The sequence below is a fragment of the Drosophila sechellia genome, chromosome X (assembly GCF_004382195.2).
Source record: "Drosophila sechellia strain sech25 chromosome X, ASM438219v1, whole genome shotgun sequence".
Classification (NCBI taxonomy): domain Eukaryota; kingdom Metazoa; phylum Arthropoda; class Insecta; order Diptera; family Drosophilidae; genus Drosophila; species Drosophila sechellia.
Window position 1 is genome coordinate 20,777,831 of NC_045954.1, and position 17,127 is coordinate 20,794,957.

The 17,127-nt window shown below is 39.5% G+C and overlaps 2 protein-coding genes across 6 annotated transcripts in view; both read right to left on the reverse strand.

Annotated features, from left to right (window-relative positions):
- Positions 1–2,916: 2,916 nt before the first annotated feature.
- Positions 2,917–4,666, reverse strand: LOC6621226. Its single transcript, XM_032726231.1, has one exon. The coding sequence runs from the start codon at positions 4,018–4,020 to the stop codon at positions 3,532–3,534; it is 489 nt and encodes a 162-aa protein (XP_032582122.1). The 5' UTR covers positions 4,021–4,666; the 3' UTR covers positions 2,917–3,531.
- A 4,769-nt stretch (positions 4,667–9,435) lies between these two features.
- The window catches only part of LOC6615159 (innexin shaking-B), a 163,571-nt gene continuing 155,879 nt past the window's right edge, over positions 9,436–17,127 (reverse strand). For all 5 annotated transcript variants that reach the window (XM_032726351.1, XM_032726350.1, XM_032726353.1 and 2 more), the window contains one exon: positions 9,436–16,968. In XM_032726351.1, the coding sequence (XP_032582242.1) occupies positions 16,776–16,968 (193 nt within the window). In that variant the 3' untranslated portion in view covers positions 9,436–16,775. The remainder of the gene's footprint in view (positions 16,969–17,127) is intronic.

Consider the following 17,127-nt stretch of genomic DNA (forward strand, 5'->3'; position numbering starts at 1 on the left):
TGGCTGCGATTGAGTTATGATTTTCATTTATGGTCTCCGCCATATTCCTCTCCCGACTTGGGTCATTGGACATAATCCATCTGTCTTATAAGCAATCTGTTTAAGATAACAGACCACCACATCTCATATAATCGTCCACTACCAAATAGATCCTACGCTTTCATAAACGATCTAATAAATAAAGTCTTGCCTCGACCTTCAAAAGGCTTTCGACTGCGCGGACATAGGAATTCTAGAGTCTATATTACAACAGTTCCAATTTAACCCTCACCATATTTATTGGTGAACAGACTTTCTCCGAAAACGAGCTTTAATTAAGAGAAACTGCAATAATAGCTAAAGAGAGCAGTATCTCAAGGAGCAGCACCTGAGCGATGATAACTGCGAACTGTCCCAATATGCAGACGATTTTTTCCTACTATGCTTCCTCCACTCAATCTTTTTCGGGCAAGGGAGAATCTTATGGCAAAAATCTTAGATTTTGAAACTGAATGTGGAGAACTAAACCTCTCCTTAAGCCCTGCCAAATAGAGCGTAATTCACTCCAATCTGCGAAGGCAACCGATACAAATTACTCACAATGGCACTACAATTACCGAAGTGGAAAAAATTGAATATTTAGGAAGAATTATTGCCTCGAATAACTCTCCAAGTGCCCATATCGAGGGATCGGTCTCTTCAGCCAACAAAACGTGCGCTTTCTTGAGATTATTAAGTGGCTGCTCCTTTGGCGTCAATCCTAGAAAGATTTGCTCCTTCACAAAGCATTTCTAAGGAGTAAGCTAGCTTATGAGTGTTCCTCATTCAAAACAACCATATATAAAATAAAAGTGAAAACTAATCAAAGCCTCAGAAAAGCCACAAACAAACCCTGTCCTCTTTAACTGCCAAACTGCTAGCGATAGACACATCTCTGGACTACGTTCTCTCGATAGGCATTTCCTGAGTTGCCAACTTAACAGACAGCAGGAACAGCGTCATTGCAATCCGAAACAAAATGCTTGATAATTATATAGCCTGTAACATTAAAAAGAAAATAGTTAATAAAAACCGCTTGACTCACATTAAAATTCATCACATACCTAGTCACTCCGGCATTCCGAAAAATGATCTCGTGGACCTGACCGCCAAATATGCATCGACGCATCGAAAAACACAGAATTATTAAAAAAGACTGGGAAAAGGAGCACGTAGAACTTGCTGCAAACAAACATCGGGGTTACTACACAACTTTCCCAGGCAAAATAAAAAAACCATGCTTTAAAAATCCCAATTGTAAACTTAAGTCTACAGAGACCAAAATAATAAACAGACTTCTCAGCGATAACGCATTGGGCAATTATACTTTGAACAAAATGCACGTTACAAACAATAACGTATGTTACCAATGTGTCGTTTTCGATAACATACCCATATCTTATTAAGCTGGTAATTGGTAGCTAGGAGGATGGTAGGAATCAACGCGGCACTGATGTAGTCAGCAGTTCGAACGGCGCCTTACGTGGGGCCCACGCAGTGCGGGAATTATATTTATTTGGTTGCCTGACCTTGTGTACTTTGTTTTTCCATTCTACAGATCACAACTGGATGTCCTTGGCGTGATACACTCCCAGCAGGCTTCCTTATAGGTCCTCCACTACATCCCCGACGACCTTTTGCTTCGCTGGAGACATGGGATAGGGTCGATCCTTAAAAGCTCGGGCTCCTTCGACAAGTTTGATAGAATGCCTTTCCAAGCTAGACACTCCTAGCCCATCCTGTTCAAAGGTACGGAACTTATTCTTGACCTTTTCTAAGGCTTCCCTTACCCGCGCCGACAGGCTTCAGGATTCCAGCTTCTCCTTCGCTTCGTCAATCTCCTCTAGGTTGGCGCAGTGCTTCCATTGCCTGACATGGATTTCTGCTGCTTCGTTCACCGACTTCGGCACGATTCCACTTACGACTGATGGTGCTTGCCCGTTCGCTTGCCAGACATCGATTCCAAAGTAGGCAGCTTGTTCCAGGTAAGAGCAAAGGTAGACAAATATTGTCCTACAGATGCCTCCATATTCCATGGACGCCGTTCTCACCGCCGAGAAGTAAGACTGAACCGGAGCACTTGGTGCTTCCACCCCCGTGTCCAATAATCCTGTGAGCTGCCTACCCAGGATCGTGACGTCTGCAAAGGGTCTTGGATCCCCAGATTAGATGCGCTTTTCGGCGGCCATAACCTCGCGTTGCTTAGATCTCCTGATCTTGAATCGTTCCCTCGCCTTTTGAAACTTCCTCGAAACTAGTAGCATGCCGCTCATTTGGTCTTATGTGAAGATCCCATTTCGGACCTCTTAATACCGTCGCATCCGTTCTTCCGCTGGCAAGAATCTTAGCCTAGACTTACTTAACTCTCTCTCCACGATTACTTTGCAAGATTCGTGACTGGGCGAATCCCTCCCGCTCTCGGATTGCTCAGCCGATCGTTTTCCGCGCACTCGGGCACTTCGGTGTCACCACAGCGATAGCAAAACAGCCGCCTCTCCACCGCTGTGCAATGTATAATGTATAATGTTTATTTTAATATAAATCCAATAGTCCTTGTGAAAAGTTCAGAATGAAATAGATAATTATGCAAGTGAAGCAATGCCACATAAAACAAAGCTTAACTTTAGGCCTTAACTTGGAGGTATGTACATAAAATATGTATTTCAATCAACTGCAACAGCGCGTATGAGGAATGCGATTTAACGCCAATGTGCAGATCCAGAAAAAGGCTTTTTACAAATTTAAATTGTTTGAAACAAAATCATAAAATAAACAATAAATTTAATTCTCTTACATATTTGTGTGTGCACCACATCCTCTACTTTGGTGTTGTAATACAAGACAGTGCTGAGCTTAAATGGTGTTTCGCCCCTCCGATGAAATAAAAGCCATTGGATATTTATGTATATTTCGTAACAAATCGAAAATTGTTTTTATTACTTTCTGATCAAAATCATACAACGTTGATATATATATATACGGATATACGGAACAACTGCTTGGTAATGTTTTTCCATGATTTTCGTTTGCGCACTACTGTTTACAATTATTTTGAATTAAGTGGCTTTCGTTCTCCAGGCCACCAATTGATCATTTTTTTTGGCATTTTCAGAAGCAAGTCCTGCCCATGCAGTCCATAAATAATACACAAATTTTAAAAATAGTTATGGCATTAAAGTCGTTAATTATATGTTTCAATGTAAACTGGAAATGAAATGCTAACTGCTTCGAAGAAATTACTTTAAATGATTCATAAATGGGTAAGGTGGTAATCTCGAAATTTTCAGTTTCATACTCAGTCAAATAATTTAACTTAAATATTAAATATGAATGAGTGAAATGCATTTGTTGTAAGATTCCATCATTTATGCTTGTATCGCAAATTTAAATTTCAAATCGAGGCCTGAAAATCGATCGGCTTGAAGGAATTTCGAAATGAAATGAGGACAAAAGCATTTGAATTGGAAATTATTTATTCTAGTCTAATTCTCATTGTCGTTCTTCGTGGTCTTCTTATTGAGATCTAGAGAATCCATGAGATCCATTGGAGCAATCGGCACCAGCTCCGCCTTTAATGGAGATCAAATCGAGTCCAGTCAAGTCCTGGGCCTCCAGTTCATCATCGTTACCTGCGTTGAAGATTCGTTGTCTGGCGCCGTCCGGTAAATTGACTATGCTACCACCGCGTTCTTTGCATTGCTGGTAACCGCCGATCAATGTAACCGCCATCGTCCATCCTATAACGCCCTTTTCGCGCAGTTGCTTGGGCGTCAGGACGACCGGCTTCCAGGTGAGATCCAGGGTGGACTTATGGCCTACATCTAGCAGTACGCTCTGATTGGACAGCACGCGACCGTTGTAGGACAGCTGACTGAAGCCCATGGGCACGGACATGGCTCGCCCGATCCGTGCCTTTAGGTTGGCCACCGTTCCGAAGCGATCCACCTCGTAGACGGTCTTCTTGTCGTCGCGCGTCCGAACTAGAACATTCACCTTTCGCATCCTGACACTGATATATATATATATATATATAGTAGCACTTCGAAGTAGCACTTTTTTCGTTTTATAGACAAGCTCTGACTTCCAGGTATAGTCTGCTTCGTTCGGACAGAAGTTTGCTTCTGGATTATAGTGAGCGCCATTTTGTTACGAACTGCTTTCTTTCCTTAGTGGCAGTGCTGCTAGCTCTGGCTTTTTTCAGGGCAGAGTTTTCCGGAGCATCGATAACTATCGAAGTCTCACGCCTCTACATACCTACGATCTCTAACAAGCAGACAAACAGAAAAAGGTAAACAAGAGAATTAAATTTACATAAACGACGAAATCTTAATGTTCAGCTGGTCGATGCTATGACCATGCGCACCCACCCAACCTAGGATGCCCTAAGGATTTTGCGGAGTTAGCTAATTTTGCATCACCCATTATCAATACGTCGATGTCGACGACCAGACGACCAGGACAGCTCCATCTTCCCTACAGTGATCACTCACTCGAACATTTCGGTAAGCTTTCTTGTTTTATTAAACATAAATATAATTATAATTATTTAATTTCCTCATCAATGTGAGTGATGAGAATATGGTGCATGTGTCTGGATACGCCAGACAAGCGTCCCGGACTAGAAGCTATAGCTATGTACATAGCGACCACCCCGGTAGTATTTCGAGTACTTGCATGCCGGGCAAGCACTCCCCTTTGCTGAGGAGCGAGATCTACCTATAATCTCTACTGATCTCTGGGTCACAGCACCCGAGTTTTGAGCAACCAGCACCGTAACTCAAACGTCGAACACGAAGGCTCTACCCGCGATATGGGTACCAACCACAGCCACCACGATACTCCCACCAGGGGGCCTACCTCAATGTGCAGTCTTGGATAGCTGCACAACCCGTGGTACAGAAAGAGAGGCTCGGTGGGCCGCCTCCTTTTGCTCCGACAAGCATGGTTAGAGGAACCTATCGCTATATCAGTCGCCTCTTACGACAAGCAATAGCGGACTGTGGAAGTATTCTCGCCCGCTAACTGCACGTGGGTGGAAGTTGCTTCCCCTGTCAGACTAACTAACTTTTCGCGACCCAAATTTAGTGCAGTTGAACGGTAAGCTTTACAAACTATTTACACGAAAACTAAGCGAAAACTAATTAAATAATATATTTCAACACCAGCGGTTGGCGACCGTTGAAAACAATTGTGGCGGTCGACGCCTTTGGATTGTCCAAGGAATCTACGGGAGTCAAGGGAGGTTGCCCTGGAAGACTCCTAATCCAACGAACGTGGCCCTCCCTGCGCTCAGCTATTCGAATGTTTGGAACTGACTCACCGGCGGAATCGGGATCGCCTCGGGGCAGATGGTGACGCCCTAGTGGACGAATAAGTTCCCGTCGGTATGGCTGCGATTGAGTTATGATTTTCATTTATGGTCTCCGCCATATTCCTAATCCTCTCCCGACTTGGGTCATTGGACATAATCCATCTGTCTTATAAGCAATCTGTTTAAGATAACAGACCACCACATCTCATATAATCGTCCACTACCAAATAGATCCTACGCTTTCATAAACGATTTAATAAATAAAGTCTTGCCTCGACCTTCAATAGGCTTTCGACTGCGCGGACATAGGAATTCTAGAGTCTATATTACAACAGTTCCAATTTAACCCTCACCATATTTATTGGTGAACAGACTTTCTCCGAAAACGAGCTTTAATTAAGAGAAACTGCAATAATAGCTAAAGAGAGCAGTATCTCAAGGAGCAGCACCTGAGCGATGATAACTGCGAACTGTCCCAATATGCAGACGATTTTTTCCTACTATGCTTCCTCCACTCAATCTTTTTCGGGCAAGGGAGAATCTTATGGCAAAAATCTTAGATTTTGAAACTGAATGTGGAGAACTAAACCTCTCCTTAAGCCCTGCCAAATAGAGCGTAATTCACTCCAATCTGCGAAGGCAACCGATACAAATTACTCACAATGGCACTACAATTACCGAAGTGGAAAAAATTGAATATTTAGGAAGAATTATTGCCTCGAATAACTCTCCAAGTGCCCATATCGAGGGATCGGTCTCTTCAGCCAACAAAACGTGCGCTTTCTTGAGATTATTAAGTGGCTGCTCCTTTGGCGTCAATCCTAGAAAGATTTGCTCCTTCACAAAGCATTTCTAAGGAGTAAGCTAGCTTATGAGTGTTCCTCATTCAAAACAACCATATATAAAATAAAAGTGAAAACTAATCAAAGCCTCAGAAAAGCCACAAACAAACCCTGTCCTCTTTAACTGCCAAACTGCTAGCGATAGACACATCTCTGGACTACGTTCTCTCGATAGGCATTTCCTGAGTTGCCAACTTAACAGACAGCAGGAACAGCGTCATTGCAATCCGAAACAAAATGCTTGATAATTATATAGCCTGTAACATTAAAAAGAAAATAGTTAATAAAAACCGCTTGACTCACATTAAAATTCATCACATACCTAGTCACTCCGGCATTCCGAAAAATGATCTCGTGGACCTGACCGCCAAATATGCATCGACGCATCGAAAAACACAGAATTATTAAAAAAGACTGGGAAAAGGAGCACGTAGAACTTGCTGCAAACAAACATCGGGGTTACTACACAACTTTCCCAGGCAAAATAAAAAAACCATGCTTTAAAAATCCCAATTGTAAACTTAAGTCTACAGAGACCAAAATAATAAACAGACTTCTCAGCGATAACGCATTGGGCAATTATACTTTGAACAAAATGCACGTTACAAACAATAACGTATGTTACCAATGTGTCGTTTTCGATAACATACCCATATCTTATTAAGCTGGTAATTGGTAGCTAGGAGGATGGTAGGAATCAACGCGGCACTGATGTAGTCAGCAGTTCGAACGGCGCCTTACGTGGGGCCCACGCAGTGCGGGAATTATATTTATTTGGTTGCCTGACCTTGTGTACTTTGTTTTTCCATTCTACAGATCACAACTGGATGTCCTTGGCGTGATACACTCCCAGCAGGCTTCCTTATAGGTCCTCCACTACATCCCCGACGACCTTTTGCTTCGCTGGAGACATGGGATAGGGTCGATCCTTAAAAGCTCGGGCTCCTTCGACAAGTTTGATAGAATGCCTTTCCAAGCTAGACACTCCTAGCCCATCCTGTTCAAAGGTACGGAACTTATTCTTGACCTTTTCTAAGGCTTCCCTTACCCGCGCCGACAGGCTTCAGGATTCCAGCTTCTCCTTCGCTTCGTCAATCTCCTCTAGGTTGGCGCAGTGCTTCCATTGCCTGACATGGATTTCTGCTGCTTCGTTCACCGACTTCGGCACGATTCCACTTACGACTGATGGTGCTTGCCCGTTCGCTTGCCAGACATCGATTCCAAAGTAGGCAGCTTGTTCCAGGTAAGAGCAAAGGTAGACAAATATTGTCCTACAGATGCCTCCATATTCCATGGACGCCGTTCTCACCGCCGAGAAGTAAGACTGAACCGGAGCACTTGGTGCTTCCACCCCCGTGTCCAATAATCCTGTGAGCTGCCTACCCAGGATCGTGACGTCTGCAAAGGGTCTTGGATCACCAGATTAGATGCGCTTTTCGGCGGTCATAACCTCGCGTTGCTTAGATCTCCTGATCGTTCGTTCCCTCGCCTTTTGAAACTTCCTCGAAACTAGTAGCATGCCGCTCATTTGGTCTTATGTGAAGATCCCATTTCGGACCTCTTAATACCGTCGCATCCGTTCTTCCGCTGGCAAGAATCTTAGCCTAGACTTACTTAACTCTCTCTCCACGATTACTTTGCAAGATTCGTGACTGGGCGAATCCCTCCCGCTCTCGGATTGCTCAGCCGATCGTTTTCCGCGCACTCGGGCACTTCGGTGTCACCACAGCGATAGCAAAACAGCCGCCTCTCCACCGCTGTGCAATGTATAATGTATAATGTTTATTTTAATATAAATCCAATAGTCCTTGTGAAAAGTTCAGAATGAAATAGATAATTATGCAAGTGAAGCAATGCCACATAAAACAAAGCTTAACTTTAGGCCTTAACTTGGAGGTATGTACATAAAATATGTATTTCAATCAACTGCAACAGCGCGTATGAGGAATGCGATTTAACGCCAATGTGCAGATCCAGAAAAAGGCTTTTTACAAATTTAAATTGTTTGAAACAAAATCATAAAATAAACAATAAATTTAATTCTCTTACATATTTGTGTGTGCACCACATCATCTACTTTGGTGTTGTAATACAAGACAGTGCTGAGCTTAAATGGTGTTTCGCCCCTCCGATGAAATAAAAGCCATTGGATATTTATGTATATTTCGTAACAAATCGAAAATTGTTTTTATTACTTTCTGATCAAAATCATACAACGTTGTCAATTCGTTTTGTTGATTACTCAATTATCGCATTATAATATTGTGTTTTTGGTTTATGTTTGGTTTTGTTTGATTTTTTTTGTGTTTTTCTTTTTTTTTCGTTTCGTATTTTTAATCTTGTCTGTTTTTGTTTTTTACGTTTGTTGCTTGCTTTAATAATAATTTATAATTATAATAATTTATATAATAATATTTTATAATTTTACTTGGTAATTATTAATTCCCATCAACGTCTCTGGCCGTTTGTTTTTTGTTGGAAGTAATGATGGCGGGGTGGTGCTCGGGGAGAGAGTACCACCCGCCCCTTTCTTCCGACTGGGCTCTTTCGCTTTGCTTTTTCATTTGCTTTTGCCTTTGCCTCTGCCTTTGTTTGTCTTTGCCTTTACTTTACTTTTAATGCATATGATTTTTGGTTTTATTTCTTCGTTCTTCTTCTTTGCCGCGTTTTAGTTGTATTTCATTTTATGTAATGCGCCTGCTGCAATAATTTTAGTTTGTAAAATTAACTAATCGTAAAATGTGTGTATGTGGGTATGTGTGAGTGGGTGTATGTATACTGATGTGACTGTCTGCGGTCTGCCTGTGTATTGGCTGTGTGTATGCGTGTTATTTACAAGTCGATTTTTTGTTCAGTGTCTTAAATGTAAGGTGTCCTCGCCTCCACTTCCGTTTCCGCTTAGTACTCACTCCTCCTCGCTTTATTGCATAATTTTATTATTATTGGTATTTGTTTTGCTGACGTATAGAATATATATATATATTATATATATATATTCGTGTATATATATATCTGCATACCGCCCTTGTGTGTGTGTAGTTCGAATATGACCGCCTGTGAGTGTGTAATTTATTACTTAGTCTGCTAAAAATTCACGTTTATATCCTCAATATAGGGGCTTCATATAAGTGTATGCCATGTACTGTATATAGATTTGTTTTGCCTACTCATTTCCTCCTCCGATCGGATCGATTTGAGTAGTACATATGCATGTATGTCACTGGTATTATGCATATAGTATATGTATGTGTGTGTATATGTATGGCGATCGGGGCACGTGCGCATATATCGGACGTGCATATATATCGACGGATATCGGATATATGATCACATGTATATGTTCGCGGCTCCGATCTATACTGCCTGGCTCTCCCCTCTCGCTGTCGTTATCGTCATCACTATCGCTATCGCCATCGTTCCGCTTTCGCTTCCGTTTGCCATCAATAATAAATTGATTTTTAAATAATTTAAATTGTATATTACTTATATGGGGCCTTAAGACCTAATCCGTACTGCCTACGTGTTTCGTTTCGTTCGTTTCGTTTCAAGTTTGCCGTGTCACTCATTTCAAAATTTATAAACTGAGGACGTTTCCTTGTCTGTATGTGTCTATTTCTGTGTATTGCGTCGGGTGTGTGTTAGTGTGTGGGTATATATATATATGTATTTGCGTATATATATATACCTATATAGCTTCAAATTAAAGCTTTATTAACCATGCTCGCGTTTTGTTTTCGTATTAACAAAATTAAACGTTCGTAATAATCGTACTCAAGACTCAATAATCGATAATCATAAATTACGATAACTGCACGTTATAACTAGTTAAATGTCCATTACCGTTTATCGTTACCGTTTACCTTTACCTTTAGCATTTACCATACAAGTACAAGTACAAAAAAAAGATTGGATCTACTAAATCTCTATCGATTTGGATCGATTACTATCGATATTCAGCGACTTACACTCGACATCGATCCACTAGCTAGTTGTATGCGTTATCTGATTTATTCATAGGTCTGTATATCTGTATAATTATGCTATTTCCATATACCTAGATATATCTGCGTGTATATAAGACATACAAACTAGAAGTACGCTTAACGCCTTAAATTATTCACTAGATTCGATCTACTCCTCTCAGCTTCTACATCCGTCTTCTTAATTCGCATGTCCTTCGCTCCAGTGGTTGTGCATCTGTGGTTATGGTGGCCATTGTAATAGTTATCGTAATTGTGGTTGTGATCTCGATTCAGCCATCGATTTCGTTTTCGTATTAGATTCTTGGGGGTGTGCGTATCTAGGGGTGGTGGTCTTTCGATAGGAATGGGAATGGAAAGTAATCGACGTCTTTCATTGGATATGTGCGAGTGTCTCTAGTTAAAAAAAAAATATTAATCAAATTGATGCAGCTGAAGATGGGGATTTTTCGGAAACCCTCTCATTTCTTCTGTGCTGGGGGCTGGGGGAAATCTATCGGTTATTGGTTATCGAAGTCGGTTTAGTCTAATATTGCGTGTATAAGTTGCGTAGTCCTTAACGGATCTTTAGTGTACAAATATGAATGCTTTATCTTGATTTTTTTATTTTTTCGTTTGTTCTCTTTTGTTTGCCATTTGTTACTGCTTTAAAATCTTTGTTTTTACTTCAGTTCTTTTTGAATTTCATTTTTGTGTAGATTTGTTCTTTTCTGTATGCGCCTGACCTTCTGCGTCTTTCTTCTCGACCTCTTCTACCCACTCTTCCATATATTAATAGTTGCTTTTGCCTTTTGTTTTGTATAAATATTCAATGCATTATTCAATTATTATTAAATATTTAGTATTTGTTATTAAGTGTAATCAAAATTCCTCTAGTTGAAGGCAATCGGCGAATATATTTCAAATTATTTATGCAATTATTTTACATACGTTCGTTTCGTTTTATCATTTACATTATATTACGTTTTACTAAACTTAGGATCTCCTGGAAAACAAGTTGAAATACAAATAGTTTATTACTCTGACTGCTTTTCTACATAATTTAATAATTTCACAATTTGTCTACCTTTGTCTGGTTAAAAAGTCATCTGAATCTGGAAAACTTAGGTGTAATTTTGCTAAGAATGTCTCGCTCTACGGTTACCAACTAATCCACGTTGTTGTAAAACACTTTATATATAGGTATGTATATGCTTGTTTGTATACATATTAATATATATATGCAGGGTGTTTTTTGTATGTTTGTATGTCGACTATGTACAGATCGTATTGATTTGTGTTAAAAGTTATACTTACTCGTAAATTGTATTTAGTAAAAAAAATTCTCACCGACTCGGCCTCTATGTAATAAATATATACACGGTTTGCTGGCTTATCGATCGGTCTCACTAGAAAATCTTTAAGGCAGTTTTCCTATACACTCCATCAAATGCGGATCGCTAATTTTGCTGCTGAACTCTGGGCCACCAACGAAATAAATCTCTTTCTATCATTTTCAAGCCTTTGAGATCTTGGGGCGTGGCCAATAGTATAGAAAACTTTGACAAAAACGAAAAACGATTAAAAATCAGAATTTAATCACATTTAAGCTGCAACGTTATTCCAGTTGGGGAAACAAAGTATCTTGACTAAAATAGTGAAATATGTACGCTGGAAGACAATAAATTAGCTGCTTGTGAAAGCCACGCCCACTTAGTCCAGGAAAACTTATTTTCCCTCGTCATTTCAGTCCTGGTCCTTCGATCTCGCCTAAAAAGTTCCCTCACTAATTATTGTCTGCTATTTGTTCACACACACACAAATTTATATATACGCTAAGTGCCTAAAGTAATCCTGAACCGCAATCCGATATGGTTAATCAAGTGACGACCATCGGATATATTGGCTATCGAAATCGAGAATCGGGAGATACCGAAACGAAGGAGGGTTAAAGTCGTGGGCCTAGTTAAATGATCTAGATACGAGTTCGATTTTGCGATTCTTCAGCTTGGTTTCGCTTTTCGGTAATTTTCAGCAATTTTGTATATTTTCGCTTAGTGCTATTAATTGGATGTTCTTAAGTTTTGGTTTTGGTTTTAGCTTTAGCTTCGTAAAAATTTGTCTGAGAATGTGAATTGGCAGTTTCAATTTGTATGCAATATTCGTTATTTTTTATTTGATCTTTACAATTTTGATTCGATTAATATACAATTAAAAAACGCTTTCGCTTCCTAATAAAAAGTTCTCACTATTCGATTCGATTCTGCTAGGGAATTCAACTAAATTGTTTTTTTTTTTATCGTTACCGTTGCGCTAATCACTCACTAATTCGATTTAAAATATAAGTTACGAGTATTTCACCAATATGCTTCACTAATTGTTGCTTTAGTTCGTTAGATTTCAAGGTTCAGTTTTTATTGCGTTTTTGAGCCGTGAGAAATTGACTTTCTTGGTCGCTTTCAATTGAGCGGGTGCTAAGAAAGAGACAGATAAATAGTGAAGGGGATAAGAGCAGAGGGGTGAGAAGGGAAGAGAGGAACAGGTGGGTGGAGAATCTGAAATGTAGCCCCAAAATTAAACCAAAAAAACAATGATATGTATACAAGTCTCTTTTTTATTGCACGTATGAAAAAATCAGTGAGAAAGTATGGTAGAAGAACTAAAACCTTAACTTAGCCACCAAAAAAAACATAATTACTATACACAAACAATATGGCAGAAACCAATTTCAGGCCGGGAACAAACAAACAGACAAACAAATTAACAAACGAACACAAACATTAATCACTTGAAAAAAAGGATGATTCAACAGAATTTTGAATTATTCTTACGGATTCAGATTCTCTTAAATGGGATATACAAAGTAGAGCCTGTCTCCACTATCACATGTTGAGATGTTTGTAAAACGTGTAAAACACAAGTGCCCACACTTGAAACTTACGTTCTCCATAAATGTGAAATGCACTGATAAAACTGATATTTGGCATGCGTGCATTTTGTTGCTTTTTCTTTAAGAGGAAACAGGCTACTTAGTGAAAGAATAGTTAACATATTCTTTCAGTGGAAAAGAGATGCAAAAAGGGTGTAAGAGAGAGAGAGAGCAAGAAAAGTGCAGTGATGTGTGGTGAGAAGTGGACAGAATTGTACCGGAGGTGGGGAAACGTGGTGAAGAGTCATCGTTGTTACCGTTAGCTCTGCCTGATTCCGTTTCCGTTCTAACTTTAATTTCCTTTTCCGGGTGTGCTTATTGCTTCTAGGATTGCGTCTATGAAATGTTCTTCTTATTTTCTAGATTCAGCTAGTACAATTCGAACTCTTCGACCTAATATTGCGGCAAATACTTTTTAAAATAAAGTCTTGCGTATTGTTCGTTTGCTTTGCTTTTGTTTGTTTGTTCGATCGCCCCTAGATCTATTACGATATTTTACAATTGCTTTTAGTTGGAGTTACGAATTACGAGATACGAGAGATTCCATCTTGAGCTACACTAAGTATTCCTTCCATTATTTCTTTCGTTTGTTTGCTTTTTGTTAGCCTAGCATGTAGATCATATACGTATCGCTTTAACACTATCGACTAATGGCAATTTCCTTGTAATATGCTTACGTTTTGGTATGGTATTCCTTCTTATTCGTCCACCTTAATTACAGTGTATGTATCCTCGATATTTATACATTTGCTTTTCGTTTACCATGTTTGTGGTTGCGTTTTGTGTGGCTATAAGTGTGTGTGTGGGGCTTAACCTACGAATCCACGACAAAAAAAAAAAAACGCAGACAAAAATGGTTCAGTTTGAACTAGAATTACAATTACTTCACTTAGTTGGCTATAAGCTGTTAAAAAAAATACGCTAAAATTACTTATTACCATTTATTGTTACATTTATTGTTTTTTCGCTTCAACCTTACACCCACTTTCTCCTCCCTCTAAATTTTAATGCGTCTTTGAGTATACTGAGTAGTGTGAGTAGACGGAAAAAACACTCAAATTAGGTGATCTAAATCCGAAATGAATTCCCGAAAGGAGTGAGGTTTTGAGCAGGTCCACATCGGCAATTCCTGATTCTGTGACAAGGAACAATCATCGGGTTTTAATTCCTTTTGCTTTCTTGTAACTACTTTCGGCATTGCAGTGCTAGCCCTACGGAAATACCTTCCATTTCATATCAGGTCCCCATTTCGTTTCATATATGTATGGTCTTTAACTATTTAAACTTGATTTTACAATTACTGTTTTTGTTGGCAGTGACATTTGTTGTTAGATTTGCATCTCTGGCTTGGCTTTTTCTGGCTGTGTATTTGTTTTTCTTGGTCGTCCTTCAAGAGATGGGAAAATGCGACGGGGAGGGGAAAAACTTTTGAGGCATCTGTGTAACTGGTTCTTTGGTCCATTTCTTGGGGGCTTGGGAGTGGGTGTTGCGGATGGCGGAAGTCGGAAGGACCCTGGATCAAGGATCGGGACCCGAAAAAGAAGAAGAGATTGTAGTTAGAGAGCGGGAGGTGCGCTTCAAAAGGTTTTTTGGACGGATATTACGATTTGTAGCACATGATGATGAACTCGTGGATGGGTGACTATTTTTCGAAGGGGGCGATGTTTGTCATAGAAGGCGTTTACTGTAGGACCACCTGCAATGCCTGGGGGAATTGTCGAACTCCCGAACTGTACCCTCTTGTTTAGGACTTAATTCGCTAGCGGTATTATAAAGTTATTATCGTTGCGTTTACACTTGATTCATGTGACAAAGCGTGAGTGTGCCGCCCGTTTTTCCTGGGTTATTTTCGCATTGAGTACCGCTTGAGTACTAGGCGTATTTTTCGTAGAGAGACACAGAGTTGAGTATGCTCTATTATTAGAGGAGTTAATTGTTTTATGATGCGAATGTTGGCTGCTCTCCTTTACTGAATGATCGATTGATAATTATATATATTTATATATGCTTTACATGCTATATACGTGTGTGTGTGTTGTGTTGTGAGTGTGTGTAACTGTGAGTGAGCTTAAAACATTTTCGTTTCCGTCTGTCTGTTTGTCTTTGTAAGTTGGGAGTAACGTTCTGTTCGGTCGGTTTTTCAGTTTTTCGGTTATATAATGATGCGCGCTATAGTTTCTTCTAATTAAACTATGTAAATGTATCTTTTGTTTCGGTTTTCGGTATGGTATTTTCTGAACTTTCTTTGATATTTACTGATATTTTCTGTTCGTTTCGTCTCGGTTTTAGGTTTTACTCTTTAATTTTCTTTATCATTATTTCGCTATCTGCTCATTTCGGGTTTCAATTTTCATTCATTTCTGTATACAAAAAAATTCTGTTTTCAGTTTGCTTTTTTTTGGTTGTTTTTTCTAGTTTTTTTTTCGTTTTGGTTTGTTGTTCATTTGTTTAGCGGGTAATACAAATGCTTAGAGTTAAAAAAAAATTGTTTATATATATATATATATATATATATATATATATGTGTATATATATAATATATATATTATACATATATGTAGAATTACTTGTATGCTTGACTTAGTTAACCTACTTTCGAATACATGAACACTTCAAGATATCATTGTAATAAGTAATTTAATTTAATTGAATTGAATTTAATTTAATTAAACTGTTACTCTCCTCTGCGATTTCCACTTGCGATTTTCTTGACTTTCATTTGCTGCATTTTCAAAGCGGGGCGGCTTTTCTTTCCCCGTCTTGTTGCGTTGTTTTAGCATCGCGTTTGTATGGTACTCCTGCTCTTCCTCGGTGAAAGTGATGCTGATTTTCGAATCTTCCTCTTCTATTCTCTTGGGGTTAATACAGAAATGCAATTTTCCGCGGGCGTCGTCTCGACTTTGTTGATGTTTGGTTTAGTTAACGCTGCATGACAAGCAAAGTGCGATGTGTTCTACGGGGCGTATGAGTGATTTCGCTGTAAGCGTATGTGTGGCGTCGTCTGTGTGTGTGTGCGTATTCGTCTGTTGTTTTCCGTTTCCGGTGCTGTCCATTTGCTGTTCTCCTCACACTTTGATCTTGTCCTTGGGGCAACACTTCTATGGGTCGCTGATCGCTAATTTTCCAAGCGATCCCTTGTGACTTGTGACCTTGTGACCCCTGGCCGACGGCAGGCGCTACTTGCCACCGGCTTGGGTGTCCTGTCCGGAAGTCCCAGGACTTCCATTTTTGATCTCTTGATTATTCGATATCCGTTTTCTCATTTACGTTACTTTAATTGATTGGTATTGAATTTGTAGTAATTCCTTTCGTTGCGTGGCTGTTAATGCTTCCCTATTTTTCCATATTTCTCCATGCTTTCATTCCGCTTCCATTTTTCTATGCTGTATTCTATGTCCTGTGGTTTTGAATGTGTTTGTACCGACTATCGATAGACTTAGTCTCCATGGTTGATAATGCTGATTTATGACTGACTGCGAGCTGACGATAGTTTTTTTGGTTGTATTTTTGAGATACGTTTTTTAAAGATTTTTTAGCGGTGTGTTGAGTTGTAAGTTTTAATGAAGCGGCTGCTGCAAAGATCTCTAGATTCCTTTGTGGTTGTAATTGTCCTTTCATAATATTATTCTTGCTTTCGACATTTTTGTTGTTGAATTCGATGGTTTTTAAATGGAGACGACAAATTGCATTTTGTATTGTTTCTAATACTCCCAATATCATGCATCCTGTATTTCACCTTTTAAGCCAGGCACCCTGTGGTGTTGGTTATGTCCTAAACGATTCGCTAAGTCCTGTACAACATCACGAAATATAACTGTATCTATGTTTTCACCTAGTAAATACAACAAAAACCAATCGCCCATCTTCGAACGACGAACGATTATTTCAATAGCGTCACGACGCACTAACCTGCAATTGAAAAAATGGCGTTAAGTAAGTTTGTTCAAATCAGTATGTAAGCTGATGGGAATCACTAGTTTGATAGGGTTACAGATATTGACAAGAAACCTGGGCGGTGTCACAGAAAAATCTAAGGCTTCAATTTCACCTAGGGGTCTACGAAGTATG